This window comes from Centropristis striata, chromosome 21 (genome assembly GCF_030273125.1).
Source record: "Centropristis striata isolate RG_2023a ecotype Rhode Island chromosome 21, C.striata_1.0, whole genome shotgun sequence".
Taxonomy (NCBI): domain Eukaryota; kingdom Metazoa; phylum Chordata; class Actinopteri; order Perciformes; family Serranidae; genus Centropristis; species Centropristis striata.
In genome coordinates, this window is record NC_081537.1 from 28994304 (window position 1) to 29016967 (window position 22664).

The following is a 22664-nucleotide window of genomic DNA, read 5'->3' on the forward strand; positions in this document are numbered from 1 at the left end:
TTGTAAATACAATCACATTAACAAAAAATAAAGTTATTAAAATAAAAAGAAAGAGAGACAGGGAGAGAGAGGGACAGAGAGAGACAGAAGAGAGGGGGAGAGAGAGACAGAGAGAGAGGGAGGGAGAGAGAGAGAGAGAGAGGGGGGCGGGGCTTAGTAAGCTGACACCCTGTCTTACCATCACGACTACCTCCCATTGAACTAATTCTCCGCTGGCTCCGGATGACTTTTCTTTCCCGTCTCTCAGCAGAGCGGAAGGAGCGAAGCGTTTCCTGATTCAGGTCGGTCCACGCTGTCCAGGGGGGGGGCAGAGAAACCGAAGCGCCTCTGAAACACTACCTGTCCGTGTGGCATGTGACAGTTAGCGAGGGTCTTAGCGAAGGAATAGGAAAGCTGGTCGCCAAGAAAGGGCTCGACCGCTAGAGAGGTTCACGAGCTCTCCGTCGGTCGGTCGGTTCCCGGTCTCCCGCAGACAGAGATGGAGCGGCTGTGCGGACCAGAGCTCCCTTTCTGGGTGAGTAGTTTACGTTGCGGCCGGTGGCAGCTCCGTTGGCGGTTTGTCGTCGCTGTGGTGTATGTCACAGGATATTGTAACTCCATTGGCGTTGTGTTTACTTCGCGTACTACCTGACACTATTACGTCGTGGTTTTGTTTCTTCCCGGGCAGCCATTCACAAGTACACTAACGCTCATAGCTGACTATAAATAGCCCACTTAATAGCATTTACTGTGTTAATAAGCTTCCAATTAATGTCATGCTGAATTACGTGCTTTCGCTGCACTGTAAAAAACAAAAAAACGACAACCTGTTGTTTTTATGGTTAAAAAACAAACAAAAAACGGCAGCTGTGGTTGCCAGAACTTTGCCGTAATAAATACGGTAGAACTTTTTTTTTTTAATATTACGATAAAAAGATATTATCACTGTTGATTTCACGTTTAAGATTGCCATTTTATTCCATTTTTTACCGTATAAATAAAAAGTTCTCCCATCAAAAGAAACGCTGTTCTGCCATATAATTGACAAGAAAATACTTTTTATCAATGCCGCATAAATTTAAGATTTTACCATTATATATTACAATTTATTTTTGTTAGAGATATGGTGTTTAGTACATTTAACAGTGATAATAAGTTGTTTTGTTTTTTTTACAAAAGATAAATGCAAAAATTACAGTGATGTCTTGTACATTAAATACATATTACAGTGGAGTAATGTATTATTCAGAAAACAAAACTGTATTTATCATGTATTTTACTGTCGTGGTTTAGCAGTTTTCACTGTAAAATCTACAGACATTTTTTTTACAGTGTGCGGTGACTGTGCTGTTGTTTCCTCCACTTCTGCAACAAACTGCCTGTAACGTTTGCTGTATGAAAATCATTGTAGTATTTATGACATGACGAGGTCCATAAACTCATCTCTGAGTCAGTTACAGTAGCTATGTTATGTTCCTCCAGTAATAATGAAGTGGTAGCACAGCGTAGAACGATCTCATAGAATAGGAAGTACCTAATGGATAATCTTTAAAAGACACACTATAGTCTCACTGGGAATATTTCTGTGTGGTGATGAAACCAGCGTCACTTTATAGCCTACACATATCATAGGAGACACAATGTGCAACAATAGGCTCTGTTGGCATCTGGTATGGACTGCACTTATATCAGGTATCAGACATCCTGTTAATAAATAGGCTTTCAGGTGTCATGAATATTATAAGTGATGAGGAATACCTTGTAGTAGGGCTGGGCAATATGGAGAAAATAAGATATCACAATAGTTTTAAACCAAATACTTCAATATTGATATTGTAGGGTTGATTACACTGTAAAAAAAAGTCTGTAGATTTTAAGGTGAAAATCTGCTAAACAGTAAAAGACAGTAAAATGTTAAATGGGTTCATTCAGTTTCGATAACAATAAAACACCGTAAAATGTATATAACAGCCAAAACAGTACTTTTTTACATTTTTATTTTTCTAAAAAATACATTAATCCACTGTAAAATACATTGGCACCGTGTTTGCAGCAAAAATATACTGTAATATAGCCTATATTCAAGCTATCACTGTAATTTTTGAATTTATTTTTGTAAAAATACTTTTTCTCACTGTTAAATGTACTAAACACCATATCTCTAACAGAAATATACTGTAATATTTTATGGTAAAATCTTGAATTTATGCAGCATTTATAAAGTATATTCTTGTCAATCATATGGTAGAACAGCGTTTCTTTTGATGGAAAAACTTTTTTTTATGGTAAAATATAATCTTTAAAAAAAAATCTTAAATGTGAAATCAACAGTGCTAATATCATTTTATCGTAATGTTGCAAAAGTGCAAAAGTTGCACCATATTTATTATGGTAAAGTTCTGTCAACCACAGCTGCCGGTTATCGTAAAAACTGTTTTTTTTACAGTGTATGGGTGCTTTCACAAAATATTCACACAGTTAGAATTTGCACAAATTGTCCTCAGTAATGTGGGTATAATGGCTGAGCTGGTAAAGGTAAATAATATAACAGCTTCAACAGTCCTGTACCTTCAAATAATTACATCACTCTGAAGGTACAGTATGTGATTCTAGAGAAAGATAGTTGATTGTTGAGTTTTAATCCCAGGTCAAATTCCAACGCTTTACTATCATGGTACACCAACCGACCAACCAGGGAACGACACTACAGTATTGCATAGTGCCCCTTTAAGGCCTTAACACGTCGTGGTCGAGGCAATAAATGGCAAAAATATACAAGGTTCTTGCAGACGGACATTTTGCAATCCAAACTATTTGTATATTGCCAATTTGTGACAGTTTCAAACTTATTCAGTCAAATGTTTGAATATATTTGCGCAAAAGAGAAACTACCAGGATCATATTGACCCAGAGCAGCGTCTGGCAGTCTTTTAAGAGTTCCTTTTATTTTTTATGCAGTCTAGGGCTTTTACTGGATCAGGCATGTGCTGCCTTGGTTAAAGTTAAAAGGAGTAGAAGTTTACCGTCTTGGTTCGGACTATGGAGCCTTGGAATTGTTGATTTATAATCCTCCAGTGTGCAAAACAAACAAAACAATGTCACTTTTTCCCTGCATAATATTCGCATTCTGTGTGAAAGTACTCATGACAAAAACAAAGATTTAAAAAAATGCCCACATGTGTAACAGGTCTTTCCTGTATTGCAGCCTTTAAAACCAAGAAAAGACTGCTCTTAAGCCACATTGTGATATTCGATATTCCAAAATCCAAAATGATACATATTCTCATATCACAGCATCGATATATTGCCCATTCCTATACCATTGGTTATAGTAGGATAAATTGTAGAGGTGTCACAAGTCTTCAAATCTATGATTCAATTCAACTTTTGATTTTGAGGTCATGATTCAATGCAGTTTTCATTTTTCATCATTTCAGCACTAAAACCAGTGTTTGACTATCACCCAACCCCATGACGGGGCTCGTTGGCACAAATGTACAACATGACTTTAATGACGAAACACCTACTTTTAGGAAAAAAATGTGTATTTATAGCTGAGACCTTAGCCATTCATTTGTGCTGGTTATAATATTCAAACTTAAATAAAGCCAGAGTAATGCAGCAAGCAAGTCAAAATGTTCCACACCACTGATTATTGATCCTGCTTTTGAGTTTTCGGAAATAAATTAAAGCTCATTTCAATTATTTATTACTATCGGTTTAGAAATGAAACCATAACACCTCTTATAAGTACCATAGACACATTAAATCCCAGTGGGAATATTATGGAAGCTTTCTATTGTGTTACACCATTTTTCCGTAGAGGAAGCACTCATAACACTTTGTGAGCTACCTGGATGATGATTCAGTTTTTTTCCTTTGAATTTGATGTTTGTGTCAGTGTGATAATGGGGAAGTCTGTGTAGATCTGTAGGTGTGGTGAATCCGTGTTCGCTTACAGTGTGATGTGACTAAACAAAGCTTATTATGGTCTGGCTTCAGTGTGTCTCTACTTGTTTCTACAGCAAATACACAGATTGATTACTGTGTAATGAAAGAATCAGAAGACACCTTACTGAACAACATCAACAGCTTACTGATGAGGGATTTTTGAGACAGATACCAGTGTTGGAGGGGAAAATGTACAGATTACTGATATGGCAAGCCAATATAGTGAACCTTTGTGACCTTTTTTGTGTGGATTGTGCATTGGTTTTGCATATGGCCTTGCAAAGGCACTTAGAAGGCTGCTCATTATTATAAAATAATTATTCAAACAATGTATTTCTTTGTCAACCAATTCTAGAAATGAGATCTGTGGAAAAAAAGATGAACAAAAATCAATCAAAAAGCTCTGTATATCATTCAGTTGCTGACCATTTCTAAACAACCCTCAATCAATGATGCTTGCTCTAAACAAGCATCATTGATTGCCTTATATGTTCTGCAAAACAAGTTTCCATATCAGCTTATATCAGATAACATACTGATACCACGAGATACCAGTATAATACAGGACATTAAATAGAGATTGCACACGCAGATCGTTTTTAATTGAAAACAAAAACACAGATAATTTGCAAATGGCCTTTGATACTGACGTTTCAAGCTGCGAAATTTACGCCTCTGTAACATCTCCCCTGCAAAATGCACGAGGTGAGATGGGGGTGATCAAGTGATCTGTAACGCCTTCAAAGGTAGTAAAAGAGGCATAAAATTGGTGGACAAGCGGGAATTGGAAGCGGGATCACTAGCCCCTTTCATAGTGCAGTCCTGCAAATGTCCCGCTATATTGCTGGAAAGATCTATGCCGGGTTTTTGCCTTAGGGCTTTCATTGTGATCCCACAAAGGCATGATATACGTGCCCTTTCATAATGCAGTCCCGTGTCACAGAACGAGGTGGGAGGAGACGATAGTGACATGCGACAGAGCAGCAGCAGTGCTGTAGCACAGTGCTAATGTGGCTACACAGTTAGCTCTGTAGCAGTACAGTATGTATGTGCTGCAGCAGTATGTGTTGGAGACCTCCATTTGTTTACAACAAGCACCGGACACTCTGTGCAAAGTTAGCAATACCGGTTGGTTCACTGTGCACAGTTAGTGACAGCAGCCGCAGTGAACAGTGATTCGATGACTGTCGGACTAAGTTGGAGGTGTGGGTTTGACATCACATGCAACGTCAAATATCCCGCTTCGCCGCGATGGCCCGTTCATAGTGGTCCCATAGTAGTGTTGGTTCCAACAGTCCCACCAATTTTCCGCCTCTAAGACTCCCTCTGGAGGCGGAAAATTGGTGGCACCATTTGATCCCGGCATCCCGCTTCGAGCGCGTTCATAGCGCAGACGAGATGTTAAAGAGCTGTAAATGTCCCTGCATGAAACGGCCATTCTGGCAAGGCATAAACTACATGATGTATCATCAGAAACACGCCTCCCCTTGAGTCCGAGAGTAATCAAATCATGTTTCGCCTCAGTCTGTAGAATCTCTACAGCCAGAAACAACACTTCAGGCAACATAGCGAGGCTTTTGCGGGAATGAACCACGAAAGGGCCTAAAGACACTTCAACTTTTTTGCTTAATTTTGGTTTGAACTCTTTTTAACTCTTTTAACATTCTGCAGAATCTTGGTCGGCATTAATGTAATGTAATTAGTTATAATAGGGTAGAAAAAGATGCTATAAACACTGCTATACTCTTTTTAAAACATCTTAACCCAGCAAAGAATTTAATGACCCAACAAATTATGCCAGACTAACTTTTTCGCACTGGACATGCCTAACTTCTTTTGTTTAGGTTCACCGACTCCCACACACATGGTTATTCATTAATACATTATGTAACTGATATTAAACAAGAATTAAGGTGCATTCAAATATTTTTGAGTTCACCCAAGGTGTTGGGTCATTTTGTAATCAAAGCTGAAGACAAATTTGCATTAAAATTGTTGCAAATTATTGAATGTAAAAAAAGCATTATAGTATTATTTCCCTTGATGAAAAAACAATCAACATTTCTTTTCATTTTGAAATTTAAGGTTATGATGTTGATTGGAGAGGAGTACTGATCATGGTTAAACACAGACCGACTTATTAAATGTGACCAAGGAATGTCTAGTCACACTGTTAAAATGGTCACTCAATGTTGGTGCTGGATTTGTCCATATTTGAACCATTTCTGGACTGCAGAAACAAGGTTAACACAGCTACTGAAGAATGGAACCTAACTTTAACGTTAACGTTGAATCAAATTTTTAAGTGAAATTTTGAAATGCTGCATTAAGAAAATGTGAATTAGAGACATTTTCATCAAATGGTTTAGGGTGAATAAATGAAGCTGCATAGACGTACTCTGGTCACAAGATGGCAGTGTAATGTGTTGCTTTACGCTGATCCGTCAGTAAACGGTAGAGGAAGAAGACATTGAGCAAGAAAGAAAAAATAATGATAACCAGGTTTGCAACTTTGGCTACCCATGAGAGAAAATATGTCTTCAGGAATTTGATTCAATTGGGCAACTTATAATAGTTCTTTCATGTCAGAGCGCAAACTGCTGATCAGTCATGTGACTTAAATGGTCGCTACGATAGAACTTATTCGGAAAAAGCGAATAAGCACTTTTGTTTGCATTTTCAAAAGTTTAAATGAATTTTGGTGTTCCCATCAAGATTTTCTCATGCAAATCTTCAAAATGCGCATTGAAATTTGTTGATGGAAGCATGACTACTGATGCAGTGTGTTGTAGTGTTTTGCATCTTTCTACCATTCAACCCCATTAAACTGTCTATTATGCTGTATTATGAAGAACCCCATCTATGCTCCAAACAGTTTTGAGGCACATTATTGTAATCGCAAAGGTTAAGCCTGTGCACTCGATTTGTTCTTGCTGGATATTACACCAGCCTGTTTTTGAGGCCATCTGAGGTGACCCAGACTAGTTGCAGCTGTATACGTCTACTTCAAACAAACTGGAGGCAGTTGTAATCCCCCAGCACGCAACAGTGCATGTTCAGTGTGAGTCGGGCTAAACACTAAGGTCTGACCAAGGACTTGCACTCTCATTGTTTGTAAAAGGTGTGGTGTGTAAATTTGCACCTTTATCTCTAGTTGATAGCTCAAACAAGATTTACTTTGGTAAAAACACTACTCATATTGGTCATTGCTTTGTAGGTAGATATGTAATGAAAATAGGGTTTGAAAGTCCTGCTACTCTGCTAACATGCTTATTATGGTTGCAGTTTCTTACTTCAAATTTGAGACCACACATGACAACTTAAAACCATTGAAATGTCTTTAAAATCTGACAGTGTAACAATGGGGAAGTCTATAGCAGTGCCGCTGTTGTCAATCAGTTTTCGTATGTAACACATGTTATAAAGACATAAGTTCTAGTTAATTTTATGATGGTGCTATCTATTTGTAATTGTTTGTGCTGCAGATATAAACCAAACTCAAAATATGTTCCAAGTTGAATTTCTAATCTTAATAGTACCAGATTAGGGCTGCAACCAGTGACTTCCTTTAATTTTTTATGAATCTGACGACTATTTAGGTCTCCAGTCTATCACTTTACTATAATTTACTGTCATAGAAGATGAAGAAAACCACCAAATACTGACATTTAGAAGCTGAAAGCAACAACTAATCACTTCAGCTCCACACCAACTGATAACAGTTACAAGTATTATGCTGTGTGTGCTGATATACCCGACAGTTAGTGTCTTCGTCACTAATTCCTCATTTTCGCTGTATGTTACAGCATGGTTCGGCTGGATGCCTTGAAACCTTTTTTTTGGTTCTCATTGGCAAACGTTGTAATTTTTTTGGTTCCAAGCAAGCTGAGCTGATTCTGAATGGTGGATCTAATTGCTGATCACTGAATGGTCAGAGAGTATCATCACAAACTCACAAATTAAATTACATAAGAATGGTTGCTTTAATTGTTGGTGAAGAAAAAACTAGCATGCCCCCTCACCTCATGTTATCTGAATGGAACTGGGTTCTATGGGTATCCACAAGTCTCCCCTTAAGTCGATTCTGCTTCTGAAGCTAAGGTCTAAGGATGAAAAAAAGATTCACCGCAAATAATCATTGCAAATTGTGTGATTCATTGCTTATTTTTTAAAAACATTATAATTAATGAATTCATTATAAAGTCTAGCTGCCACCAATTTTTGAACCCATCAGCTGTTGGTCTGACAATGATTTAACCTTTGGGGATCAATATATCTGGGGTTCCAGTGCAGCCAATGGATATGCAGGGTTTCCCATTAATTTCAGATTAGAGTCTGGTGCCCCGCCAGACACACTGACAAGCGCACTGAATTTACCGCTGCCCACCCCAGTACTCCGCTTCAAAACATGATATAGAAATATGCCTACCTGTCTATATCAGTCCCGTCCCCACATGATCACTTCGTATGCGTGTGTGCATTCCAAACTAAATTCTATCAACCTGTCCGGGCCGGTCAAAGTCCAAACACACTGCTGCATTATGCCGTTCGTTAGCCACGAGCTAACATTAGCTTTTAAGTTGTTTTAATCACACTAAACCATGACTAACTGTTTTGAATAACTTCCTGTTGCTAAATGCATGCAGCTTTCAAAATAAGAGCACAGTGTCGACCACAGAATTTACACTGTCAAAATAAAACAGACCACAAACAGAAACCACAATGCCTTTGCTACCAAAACATTGTCAATTTCCCAAAAATATATTGCATGATAGAGAATAGGCTACCATCAATGAAAAGCAATAACAATTTCTTGACCCAGATTTTGAAAAAATGCCAGCCCACAAAGTAGGGATGCAAATTATCGAGTAATTCATTAATCGATAGTTGTTTCATCTTATCGATCGATGATCGATTAATTGATAAGCGGCAATTTTTCTGAGAACCTGAATTTCCCTACTGTATACATGACATAAAATGCTATCTTCCTTATGATATAAAGTAAAAATGCAAATCATATTCCTTAATCAAAGGTTTATTCTGGGCTCACTTGAGGGCAGGGAATAGAATAGAACATCAAACATATTCTGAATAGAAAATATCAGAATCATCAATATCAGAAAAGTAAATACAGTGTCACATGTGGACGATTAGCAGCATTTATAATCCCCCTTAAACTGGGAAATGTGACAATATCACAATAACATTAGTAGACCAGGACTGGATTGTCGTAGCTCTATTTAATGATGAGAAATATATCATAACATAACAAAAACATCCCCAGTACTCCTCATTGCATAGATAGACCTATCTATTTTTGTTCAAGAATATCAGCATATCAACGTGGGCAGGAGTAAGTCGTGCGCGTAGCCTGTTAACAGTTAGGCCAGCTGCTGAGAATACACGCTCAGCAGGGACTGATGTGCCTGGTATGGCCAGGTACTTTCGTGCCAGGTTTGCCAGCCTTAGAAACCTTCCTTCATTCACTTTCCACCATGCTGCAGGACTGGAATCAAGGAGTGGTGGCGGATCCTTCAGAAAGCTATCCACTTCTTTTTCAACGTCATCAGTGCTCCTGGTGTTATAGTTTTCACCCATGAGTAAAGCATAAGCACTGCGTCTCTGAAGCACAGCTCCTGGGACTGGAGCTGGCACTGCACCGACCACCTCTCCAGTGGCATCTGCTGATGTGGAGCTCCCATGTCTGGCTTCGGCTTCTGCTTCTGCCACCACTTCAAGCAGTTTGGCATGGGCTGCAATCCTCCTTGGTGGGGTCAGAAATCCCAGGTGCTTGTGCCTAGGATCCAGCATGGTGGCTAGCATGGGTGGTGTTGATATCAGGTCATCAGAAGCAATCTGTGAAGAAAAAGATAATACATTAGATGTAAATGTGATTTGGTTTTTAATCATCATTTCTTTTTAATAAGTTAAGTGTTTTATCACTTAATGAATTAACCACTATTAATCATTAATAGACTGCTTGATACTAAGTATTAATATTTATTAGATAATATAGTAGAAACTACAATTGTTAAACAATGTGCTTTATGTGCAAAGCATAGAGTTAAAATTATCTGCAATAATTAAATTAATGGATTTAGTTTACCTTCATCCTTTCACCCAGTGAAGTGCGCACTCTGGATTTGAATTCCCCCACTTTGCTGGTGTCTCCCTCGTCTGTCTTGAGATGCACGTTGATTAGGCTGAAGGTGATGGGATATGTGTCTGATATGGACACCTCAGTCTCAGTAGACATGGCGGTCGTTGCACACTTCAGTGTTTCCAGCACTGGCGCCACATCCTCCATCAATTGCCAATATTCATCTCGCAGCTCCAGCGTCCTCGCGCCTGTGAGTTTGGTCACTGTGCGGTCTGAGAGTACGGCAGACACGGCCCACCGCTGCTCCGTCAGTCTGTTAAACATGTCACTGACTGAATTCCACCTGGTTTTACAGGATGGGATGAGTTTATGAGACTACAGCTGCATTTGTAACTGTTTTGCTGCGAGCGCTTTGTTTGCTGGATTGCTGTGATTGAAGTGTTGTACGAGTCTGCTAGCAGCTACAATGACACGGTTAATGTAGGTAACGAAGCCGTCGTTAATGGCCAGCTGCAGTGTGTGGGCGAAACATGGAACTGTGACAGTTGACTCGCGTAGGACTGTTTGCCGAGACGATGTTCCGTGCATTGTCGTGTACACAAGCAACCACACGCCCGGTGAGACCCCATATTTCCACAGCCTGTTTTAACTTCTCAGCTAAATTGTCAGCCGTATGCCTCACTGACATGCTCTCTGTGAGTAGGACTGCTGACATTACCTGCCAGTCCGGATCAATGTAGTGGCATGTAACGGTGATGTAGCTCTCTGTATTCAAGGAAGTCCAACAGTCTGTTGTGAGGGCCACATTAGCAGTTGCAAGTTGTGTTTTCAACTCGGCCTTCTTCCTCACGTAGCTTGCTTCCACGCGGGTTGTTATAGTTGTTCTAGAGGGGATATTGTACCCTGGCTCGATGTACTTTATTACCTCTCGAAATCCCTGTCCGTCAATGACATTTATCGGCAGCATGTCTGTGGTAACCATGTCACATATCCGCTGGGTAATGCTTTCGTGGAGTCACATACTCTCCGTCCCAACGCTGTGGTGATTGTAGGCTGAGAGGAACCACTCGCTGCTTGTAGCATGGCTGAATGTGACATATTTAGGTGGTAATTCAACGAAGTTGTGGAGTTGTTGTACCTTAAAATGCTTCCACATATTGTGCATTTGGCGTCTTTGTCGTCATTAATTAACTTAAAGTGACTCCAAACTTCACTCCGTCTTGCCCTCTTCATCCTGTCAGTGTACCGCTTCTCATTTGTTTGTTGTTGTTGCTTCGCTTGTGTTCCCGCGTGTGCGTCAATTACGTCTAGCGTCAAGCGCGCCCTCATACGGACTAGTGGGGAATTACGGGTTCAAAACGCAATTAATTGCAAGTAATTTATTTTAATCGAGTAATTTCTTATAGATAATTAATCGATAATCGATTAATTGTTTGCATCCCTACCACAAAGCCAAACAACCATTAAGTGCAGATGTTCCTGTTTGGTTGGAGATTAAGGATCCAGTACGCATCGAAAATGATGTCATGGCAGTTTCATGCAGAGATCGATTAAGAATTCCCCTTTGAGTGGCTTCCACAATTTTCAGTGGAAAAGCGAACTAAGAAAAGTACCTGGTACCAAGGATGAGCCAAGCTGCACCATGCAGCTTTGTTCTACATTGTGTATGTTGTTTCTGTAGTTGCTTCCCAGTAAAATCGACCAATCAAGCGACTTTTTCTGGTGTTATTGGAGACTTAATGGAGACTCGTTCTTACTCTTCTTAACGAGCCACCGGCCCCAGCACAGTCCTCCTGCAGCAGTCTCTCCCAGCTGCAGTCACAGAGCCGGAGGGGATGTTAACCCCTTAGCATCCAGTCTGCAAATTGCTAATAGTCTAACAGTTAGCTCTCTAGCAGTACAGTGTTTATGTGCTGCTGCTGCTGCAGGAGGTGTTCACTTAGCGATCTCTGTTTGTTTACAACAAGCACCAGACACTCTGCACACACTAAAAACTGTTCCTATTGTTTGTTAAAAAGTAGTGCAATAAAAATACAGATGTTTTTTCTAATATGATGAATAATCGTGATTAATAATCGTGATATAAAAAAAAAATTGTGATTATCATTTTAGCCATAATCGTGCAGCCCTAATATGGTGTGTCAGGCAGTGCAGGTGCTTTTGGTGTACAGGTTGGATTAATTTGGATTGATGTGTCACTCATTACAACTACAAAAGTAAACTGATACATGGAAATGTTTTGAGCATTTCCCAGAATGCTTTGGCTGTGAAATGCAGGGCTTGAAGACCTCCGGCACGGTGCCGGAAATCCGGCTCGGGATTTTTTTGGGTGTTTTTTTTTTTTTAATCATGTTTAAAAAAACAAACAAACCCTTACTTAGTTAGATCTGGGTATGACCGGGGAGGGCGGCATTACGGTGGATAGCGTATAGCCTGCCGGAGAAGAAGGCGGCTCATCGGCGAGCGTGCTTTAGACCCAAGTCGTTACTATTTCTCAAGAAAGTGACTGGAGACAAATCCAGCGACTCCTTCTTACTCTCTTTTTAACGACCCGCTAACGAGCCGGAGGCCGGCTCGTTAAGAAGAGCCGCCATTAGCGGCAGTTAGCTCTGTAGCAGTACAGTAAAGTTTGTTTACAACAAGCACCAGACACTCTGTGCGCAGTTAGCGCTTACCGTTAATTCACGATCATTATGTTTATGATCAGCGGAGACACTGTGCATAATAATTAGCCATGCTGCTGTGTTTATGATCATTTGCTGTGCACAGTTAACGACGGCGAAAACCATACGTCACCTCCAGAGTCTCTAAATCATTCTGGGGGCTAACTTGTTGTGGAGACACGCAGAGTGAGCGGACATTTGAGAGGGTGTGGCATGAGACTTTCCCGGTGGTAGTAGAAACAAGGCTATACGGTCCGTGCATGCGCTCTCCCACATTTCCACCGGGCGCGGAGCGGCTCCGCCGCGGGTTTGCTCCGTCCTCTGCCCGGCATCAGTTCCCACCAGGCGCGGAACGGCAGCGTAGCGAGCCAGCCATATACACGCGAGATAACGAGTACACGCGATAATCCTGACCATACGGAAGACCGCGAGATCCCGTGATAAACTGTGCAAAAAATTATTTGGTGCCCTCTAGATGTTTGCTCTCATTTAGCTCTCAAAGTGCACAAAATAGATTCATTTTACTTAAATAGTCAGTACCATATCATTAATGACTTTGATCTGGATCTCCTTTTAACTGAATGCTAATATCCCCCCCCCCCATGCATAAAAAAATTCAGGCACAGGAATTTTTTCTGCTTCAAGCCCTGGAAATGGGAGGAATGTTGGAAATGATTTGCATGTTGCATTAGCCGTGATCCCTGTCCAACTCTTCCTGCTCATACATTTCCAAAATATTAAGATTAATAATGCCAAGCTCAATGGTTGGAAATATTGAATGGCTATTGCTGAAAAAAACATTAACAACATCAAACTGGGTTTGATTTAATTAAAATCTTGAGGATAATAACTTTAAAATGGTCAGAAAAACAGACTCTGTATGACATGACCATGCAGAAAACTTCTTATGCTAGTACGTAATAATTATTACATCATTGTCTGATGTGAACTTGGCCTTTGTACAAGAAGGCGTAGTATAGGAAGAATGTGTGGCATGTAGTATGGACAAGAAATGGGCTGATCCAAAGTCTGTTTATCAGCAGCAACAAATCAGTCAGCAGCAGCAGCATGGCTACACGATAAATCGTTTAAAAATTTGAGATCTCGATTCGCATGTATGTGATCTCATTTCTACACACATCGATTATGAAGTCACATAGTGTGACCGGCGGTAAAGCTTTCAGTAACTTTTGATCCCAAAGGCCTTGTGATGCTACTGAGCAAGTTTGAAGAGAATTGGGTGAAATCTGTAGGAGGAGTTTGTTAAAGTATGCGGCATGGAAATGGGCAAAAACAGCAGGAAACGCCATGTTTGACTCCAAATAGCCAACTTCCTGTACGTTTTAGGGTATGGGTTCTTGTTACATTTCGGAGCATCTTCCCACGTACATACAAAATTGCGTGTGTGTATGACATTCCTGTGCGGGGGGCCAATTTTTCTTGACTTTCCAGGGGGCGCTGTTGAGTCATTTTGCCACGGCCATTGCCGGAACCAGTAGAATATGTAAATTTGAGCAGAGATGTATGTATATTCCAAATATGGTTAAGTTTTGAATATGAGAAAGGCCCCAAAAAGGCAATTCCAATTCCGGAATAATAATAATAATAATAATAATAAACGGACCAATTACAATAGGGTCCTCGCATCTAGGTGCTCGGTTCCTAATAATAAACGGACCAATTACAATAGGGTCCTCGCACCTCGGTGCTCGGTCCCTAAAAATTGTGATTCACATTTTTTCCAGAATCGTGCAGCCCTAGTTCTGTATAGATTATAAGGTGTTGCATAAGTCTGGAATAGTTTATATCTTCATTGAGCAGGGATTGCGTGCTGTAGGCTGAATGGAAACTGAAAAGAGGAATCTTTTGTAATTGAAGAAGTCGGAGTCATTACAGGGGACCTTCTGTGGGAAAGTTCAGTGCCAGTTCCCAGTAATGACATTTATAAAGGTGTGCCACCTTTTACTCTAATTGAGATAGTGTAGTGTAGAGATATATACTGTAGCTGAAATAGGTCCATACTGTGAATGAACACTCTGACTGTAGATAAATAATAGTAGTATTGATTAGAGCCTGACAGATAGGGGATTTTTGATACTGATACCAATTTAAAGAGAAACATTCACCGATAATTGATATTGCAGGTAATATAGTGTGCTGGAATGAATATAGAGCTTTTAGAGCTCTAACTTTCTTGAACAAATAACCTTTATCAAAGAATAAAAAATAAAATCACTGACAATATTGGTGACCTTTTAAGAGAGAGGTGTTAAGGTCTGCAAGGAAAAAGAAAGAAAATAAAACCATTTTTATCCACTCGATTAAATAAAACTTAAACTGAACCCAAAAAAGAAAACCACCCAATCTGGTAACACTGGTACTAATTGGTTTCCTCCCAGCTGCATAAGGTAGTTGTCACTTACTGTAACATTTAATATTTTTCATTGACAATCCATAAATGTAGTGTCTAATTCCCTGAACTGAAAGACTGCTAACCCAGCAAAAATCAGGAAGCGAAAGTGGTGAACCCGGTCTCCCTTGAACCTCAGAACGAGGAGTAGTCTCCCAGCCTTGTGACTAACTGTCGCTTAAAGAAGTGCTTATGTAGGTGGACTACATGATGTCAAAGTGGCAATAAGCCAACTTTAAAAAAAGAAGAAGAAAAGAATCATTCTTTTAAAACTTCCAAACAAGTTATTTCATGCTATCTGTATCCTGCAGGCTGGTCTGTGATTTATTATCCTTTCAGTCTGAGTCACTTCCTGTGTGTTCTGTACTATTCTTATTAGTTCGAATTTTTAAGTAAGACAGCAAACTTTCCTGTAAATCAAAACTGTTTGTCCACAATGATTAGGAATGTCTAACCATTAATCTGCATTCAAAGAATCTGAGAGTGTCCAGTAAACTATAAAGATCACAGATCCATAATTAAAACTGCTAATGTTTTCCATGTTGTAAGTGAACATTGCCAGCAGCAAGTCCGGTCCTCCTGCAGTCTTTACTGTGGTCAGCCTTTTATTCACACCACTTGACAGCTCTGCAGTGTAACACAGAACAGATGGACATCCTGCTGCAATTCATTTTCTCAAGCCTCTGAATAGTCTACAAAGCATAAGACAAGTCTGTCACCCCCACACCACATGTACTACTTTAGAAGTGTGTTGAACGGCTGTTTCTGAGTGACTCACCACAGTAGCGGCCACATATTAATATAACATAATTCCATTGCCAACACTTTTGCAATGGAATGTGTTTTTTTGAAACAATCTTTCATGGTCTCCCTTATATTGCTTTCAGTCCTATGATCAAGAGCAAAAACCTAGAAATGGCATTATGATATTAAGTTATTTACAACAAAATTACAAAACAGAATTAAATCATTTGCTAATCATTTTTGACATACACTCACCAGGCACTTTGTTAGTTAAACCTGTTCTGCTCCTTAACGCAAATATATAATCAGCCAATCACATGGCAGCAACTCAATGCATTTAGACATGCCACATCCTCCATCAATTGCCAATATTCATCTCGCAGCTCCAGCGTCCTCGCGTCTGTGAGTTTGGTCACTGTGCGGTCTGAGAGTACGGCAGACACGGCCCACCGCTGCTCCGTCAGTCTGTTAAACATGTCACTGACTGAATTCCACCTGGTTTTACAGGATTGGATGAGTATCCTGTAATAACCTGATTGAATAAATATGCAGGAGAGCCGCATTTTAAAATGGAAAATATTGCAGACAATCAGGTTATGTATTTAATTGTGGCAGCCAAAATCGTGATCACTATTAAAATTCGATTAATTGTGCAGCCCTAGTCTACGCTGTCACAGCGGAGTGTGGATAAAGCATCAAATTGTTAAATTGAATTCAACTTTAGCGGCTAGCTAGTTTGCTAGTTTACAATTGCGCATTGAAAAACAACGATAAACCCCATAGCCATGTACTTACTTTTTGTGTCATACTTTTGTGTCATTAGCATGGCAATCCATGGCGATAGTTTGATGATGTCTGGATAAACAAATCACATCTGATCACTTGCAAATACAGTCAGTCTTAAAGATCTAATTTGAAATCAAATTAAACGTAGCTTCTCAACAACTACTTAACCAGTGAGAACAGTTGTGTAAAGTCTTCTGTGGTTCAGAAGGAGATTTCTAAAGTTATGTCAACAGGGTTATTCTGGATTGGGATTTTGACTTTGACTTTTTAAACTGGAGGTATAGGGTTTATAAGAGGATGGGCACTTAGAAGGAAGGGAGGGTCTTAAAAAAAATGGTGCATTATTAAAATTGTACAATCCAGTGTTTTGTTTTTTTGCAACACTACATTGCTAGATCACCCTTTAACGTTAACACTGATTGTGGCATATTCAGTCATGAATATTTGATATTACAGGAAAGTACTTTTAAACCAGGTTTTCTGAGCCTTTTGTGTTTTTATGCATGGCTGGAATACTGAACAGGCCCAAAGGGCACATGGCTAGGGTCACAGAGTGTCAGGGGCCCCCCTGGCCTTTGTCTACAAAATGTCTGTCAAAGAGACACGTACAAGAGAAAGATTCAAAATTCCCATAAATGACTTCAAAGGGACACAAAATGACTATAAAGAGTCACAGTGACCACAAAGACATAACACATCAACCTACAAGAGGTTTTTGTAATATTACGGTAAAATTATATTTGCACTGTTGATTTCACGTTTAAGAATACCATTTTATTCCATATTTTAAAAATTGTTTTTCCATCAAAAGAAACGCTGTTCTGCCATATAATTGACAAGAAAATACTTTATAAATGCCGCATAAATTAAATATTTTACCATTAAATATTACAGTATATTTTTGTTAGAGATATGGTGTTTAGTACATTTAACAGTGAGAAAAAGTATTTTTACAAAAAGAAATGCAAAAATGATGGCTTGTATATATATATTACAGTATATTTTTGTTACAAACACGGTGCCAGTGTATTTTACAGTGTAGTAATGTATTTTAATAAATAAAAAAATGTAAAAAAAAATACTGTTTTGGGTTTACTGTGTTTCATTGTTACTGAAACTGAATTAACCCATTTATGATTTTACTGTCTTTTACTGGTTTAGCAGTTTTTCACCTAAAAAAAAAATCCTAAAATCTACAGACATTTTTTACAGTGTAGAAGAGGATTTCAGGCCTGTGCCGAGGGGCCCATTGACCCATAATCTGCCCATGTTTAGATTGATTTCCTGAGTCCAACTTCTATGAATGCTGATTTTTTTCTGCTTATCAAGCAATCACTTCAGACAAAGTGATGTAACTTTGTGTTTATGAAGTTGAGTGTTCGAAAGAGATCCCTGTAGATCCGAAACCATCCTTTGATAATTACTAGGTGCTATGCAACAACAATCCCACATGATGATGAGACTCACAAGGGTGGGAAATGCCAGACATGTAGGTCAGCACGCTCTGCTTCATCTCCTAGTTCATGTATTTCAGACTCCCTGTTCTTCTATTCTTTTATTGTAAGGTTTAACCTGCCTGACTGAAGTGATTTTCCTCTCGAAGTCTCTGCCAACTGGCTGTTATCGCAAAGCGCCTCACCCTTTTCATCTCACCTTTTGTTGGTTTCAGGTGTCAGGTTTCAAGTGTAGTGATAACTGCTTGAAAGTCTGTGAAAGAGAATAGGCTAACCATTTAGGATTTAGTAAGAGCTGCAGTGTGTTCGGAGCTCTTCTTTTTCATGATAATCATCAGTAAAAGTCTGTTTTTATTGTGAAATGATGGTAATTTCTAATGCCTTTATAAAATGGTTAGTTCCTATTTAACATCTTTTATTTGACTGGTCTTGACTATTAACCCTCTGGAGTCTGGGGCTATTTTGGCTGTTTTTGAATCCTTTTCATTCTGCCTGTATCAAACACTTTAAACCAGTGGTTCCTAACCTTTTTCTTCAGGGACCCACATTTTTACCATTGTAAACTTTGGCATAGTTGGTGAATCTAGAGGGTTAAAGCTGATAGTTCAGGATTTTGGACATTAAGTTGAAAGAAATACTTATCAGTTGTGTAGTGGATGCAAAGCTTACCTGCTGATCTCAGGATCAATTACAGCAGGCTGTTGTTGTATTTACTGGCTTTTTCAGGAAACACAATAATGCCGTGGTATGGGTGACCTTAGGGCTGGGCGATATGGCCCTAAAAGAATATCACAATATTTCAGAGTATTTTTGCGATAACGATTTTCTTAACAATATTACAAAATAATGAAAAATATATAGAAAATTAGATTTTTTTAGTCTGTATAAATGAATAAAAAATGAAAATCATTCATAAATCTAAAATGTGGTGTAAATTGCAAGTCTCAACAGTTGCCAAATACAACATTTTTTACTTTAGTCTCTTGAGTATTAGCAAATAATTAAAAATGACCATCTATGGGGTCCAGGGGCATGCCCCCCTGGAGAATTTGTTTTCATAAAAGCCCAAATTTGGTACCTCTCACACATTCTAATGCCACTATTCCATCATATACACTGATTTTATCATTGCATATTTCAATTAATAATTGTAAAGGAGAATAACGGTTCTAGTATGATTTATTTAAGGCATCTTATTTTGACAGTCTGCTGAGCAACAACGCAAAATAACTTAATTTTATGAATTGTGTAGCCAGAAAATGTGACGTTAGCGCAGCACGTGAGACTCTGGTGGGCCACCACAGTCTAGGTAATTAATAGGAAACTCTTATGTCACTACATCAAGAAGAAGAAATGTTGCCAATATCCAGATATGCATTTTTTTACTCATGAAATAAATAAAAAAATAATAATACCGGTATAATTGTGAACGATATGCTATGGCACACCCCAAGGTGACCTTTTAGTGTACACGTAGTTTTGTGGAGTAAAACACTGTTGTTTCGTGACCCTGCCAGCTTGCTGGAACTATCTATTCTAAGATCGGAACCAACAGAACAGAACTCCGAGTTCGTAAAGCAAGCTAATAGCTTTGCATCCACCACACTACTGGCAAGTATTTCATACAAATTAATGAACAAAACCCTGAACTATTAAGGGTTATAAAATCTGTTTGATTTGAGCTACACACATTTCATTACCAATTAGCGACATATATTTGATTATCAATTGGCAATATTTATCATTTGGTTTAGAAATGCTCTCACTCGAACGAAATGGCCACTCTGGGAACTAACATAATCATAAATTAATATAATTGGGCTCATTTAATCCATGAGTTTCAGCTTTCCAGTCAAACCCAATTAATACTGTTTAGGGACCTCAGAACCCAATTTCATTCAGATATCTCAAGGTGAGATGTCAAGGAATCCCAAACTTGCCAGTTTTTCCTACGGGGCGAAAACAATTATTTATTTGCGATACAATATCGATTCTCTGGACAACAATGAAATATTTGCTTATATTGCAAAGTCTGCCAACTTGACCCACGACCAATCAACGATCAACGAACAGTTACAGTTTACCATGTCACAAAAAGCAACTAAATAGACAATTTTATTCCTGAACTCTTATATAGATAGATATTTAAATATAAAATGTTTACTTTTGATGACATTAAGTTTTCAAATGTGAGATCGGCTGCCTTTCTTGGTCTTTATTTAAATATTTTCTTTACACATTACATTTAAATAGGTTTCCTTGTACTCTATGATACTCTGGTGTGCATTTTCTCATGAGACTAAACTAATTGACTAATCAAGAACATATTTGGCAGATTTATCCAAAAACATTGTAGTCAAACAGGACATAATAAGGCTTCTTTTGCCTCTGCTATATATGTTTTTAGAGTTAATGGCTTCTACAGTGTTTGCATTATAAATGTTTCCACAGCACAACTTTTATGTCTTCTATTCCCACGTTTCTCCTTCCCCCCAACCTGAGCAGGTTATTTGTGTTCATACTGCTCACATCACTATCTCGCTCGGCATGGAACAGAGTACTGAAAAGTAAATGTCAAATTTGAAAGCATTCAGATATCTCCATAGCACACTGGAGGAAAGGCGGCAAGCAAATACAGTGTTTAATAACTGACCATGCGAGACAAAGGCTTTATCTTTGCTCACGCATAATTCTTATCTTGGTAAAGAAGGCATTGGATGTACATTTAACACAGGTGAATTTGTTTTTGGGGTGGTGGCTTTCCTTTCAAATGGCATGTTCATGCGAGTATATGAGACTATAGGGAACTTTGTCAGCGGATATTTAAACTCATGATCTTCTGAAAGTTTTGTATCATATTGGTCTCCCTTTTTTGTAAATACTTCATTTGACAAAGAGTCTGGTTTTACCAGCGCCATAAACTGTTTAACCTCACCGTAAACAAAACCCCCAAACTTTCTGAACTAGAGACCTCGGGGATTCAGAGGATGTATGGTTTTCAACGGTATATTGACAATAAGGGGGTTTCTGAGCAATTTCCAGGGTGGTGTTTACCATTTTAATGAAAAATGAAATTCCTGTAGAAAATATCCAATCCAAAAAATCTATTCCAAACATTTGAAATGTTAATAAACCATGACTAAATTGCAAATATTTCTCATCACTATAATGTAGTGATTCAAACTAATGTAGTAAAAACAGTGACCATATAACCATTTAAAACTATAACTGCTACACTTTAACCATAACTTCATCTTTGAGTTTTCAAGTTATTGACAGGTGATGCTAGGTGGCATATGACAGGTTGGGTCCAACCATCCTGGTATGGGGGAGACTTTGGGTTTTTAGGAGAATTAAATTGAATAGCCTACTGAATATAAAAATAATTTTATGAACTTATACTTATATTTTCCTAAAATATTTATGAAATAGTTATTTTTTAAAGGATTTCTGCATGGATGCTACTTTGTTAATGTGTTTTTTAAAATCTCACATACCCTTCTGGAGTGCCTTCGCGTACCCCCAGGGGTATGCGTACCCCCATTTGAGAACCACTGCTCTAAACTTCCAACATTTGAATAGACGCCTAATAAAAAATAAATAATTACACCTTTAAAACTAAAACAACTTGACACACAGTGATATCTGCTAGCTTGCCTGAACTATCTATTCTACGATGGGAACAGGCCAGAACTCCGACAACAGAGCTTGGCAAGTAAGCTAACAGCTTTGCATCCAATACACTACTGGCAAACATTTCATACAACTTAATGTTCAAATTCTCAAACTACTAAGGGTTATTAAATCTGTTGGTTTGAGCTACATACATTTCATTACCAATTGACGGGTTAATTAATATTGACCATTAACCCCTTTAAGTTCCCCTCCATTGGAGTGAAGTTTACCAAAAATGCTCTCAGTGCAATAAAAAATGGAGACTAACATCATCACACATAAATTTGGGGTTTTTGAATCCACAGGAGTCTCAGCTTTCCAGTCATACCCAATTCATGCAATTCCAAGACTGTTAGAGGTTTGGGGTTTGCATAAAGTGGGCATGTCACTAAAGGGGAGACTCATGGATACAAACTGCTGCTGAAAATTGCCATGCTTGTTTTACCCTCACTAAAATGTATTACACATTCAAGACTAAAACACACAGTGCTGAGCTGCATCTCAAATGAATCTTCAGGTTCCCAGAATTCAGATGACGTGCACTCACTTTTATGTGTCATCTACTGTTGACCTGCTTCCTCCCCCTGATTACCCCCTGGGCCTATAACAACAATAATTGGCCAATGGTTGGGAGGAGGGGAGTGGAAAAGGTTATTTTTTTGTTTCCTGGGATTTGGGGGGATTTGATTTGATTTGAGTTCCATGTGTCATTTGTCTAAATGGAGAAATCCAATAGAATAACAATATGTTTATAAAATGTTCTGTTGAGTACATAAAAAGAGCTAGCATGCATTTTTGTGGTGAAGCTCAGGGTTTAGGGGAAAATATGTAGATGATGTTTATTTTTTTATTTTTTTTACTTTATTTTGATGAAGTCATTCATTTTACAGTATACTTAGAAA

General features: G+C 38.7%; 1 protein-coding gene across 2 annotated transcripts in view; it reads left to right on the forward strand.

Annotated features, from left to right (window-relative positions):
* Window positions 1–246: 246 nt before the first annotated feature.
* abcc3 (ATP-binding cassette, sub-family C (CFTR/MRP), member 3) overlaps window positions 247–22664 on the forward strand; it is a 104544-nt gene continuing 82126 nt past the window's right edge. For both annotated transcript variants that reach the window (XM_059324070.1, XM_059324069.1), the window contains exon 1: window positions 247–514. In XM_059324070.1, the coding sequence (XP_059180053.1) occupies window positions 479–514 (36 nt within the window). In that variant the 5' untranslated portion in view covers window positions 247–478. The remainder of the gene's footprint in view (window positions 515–22664) is intronic.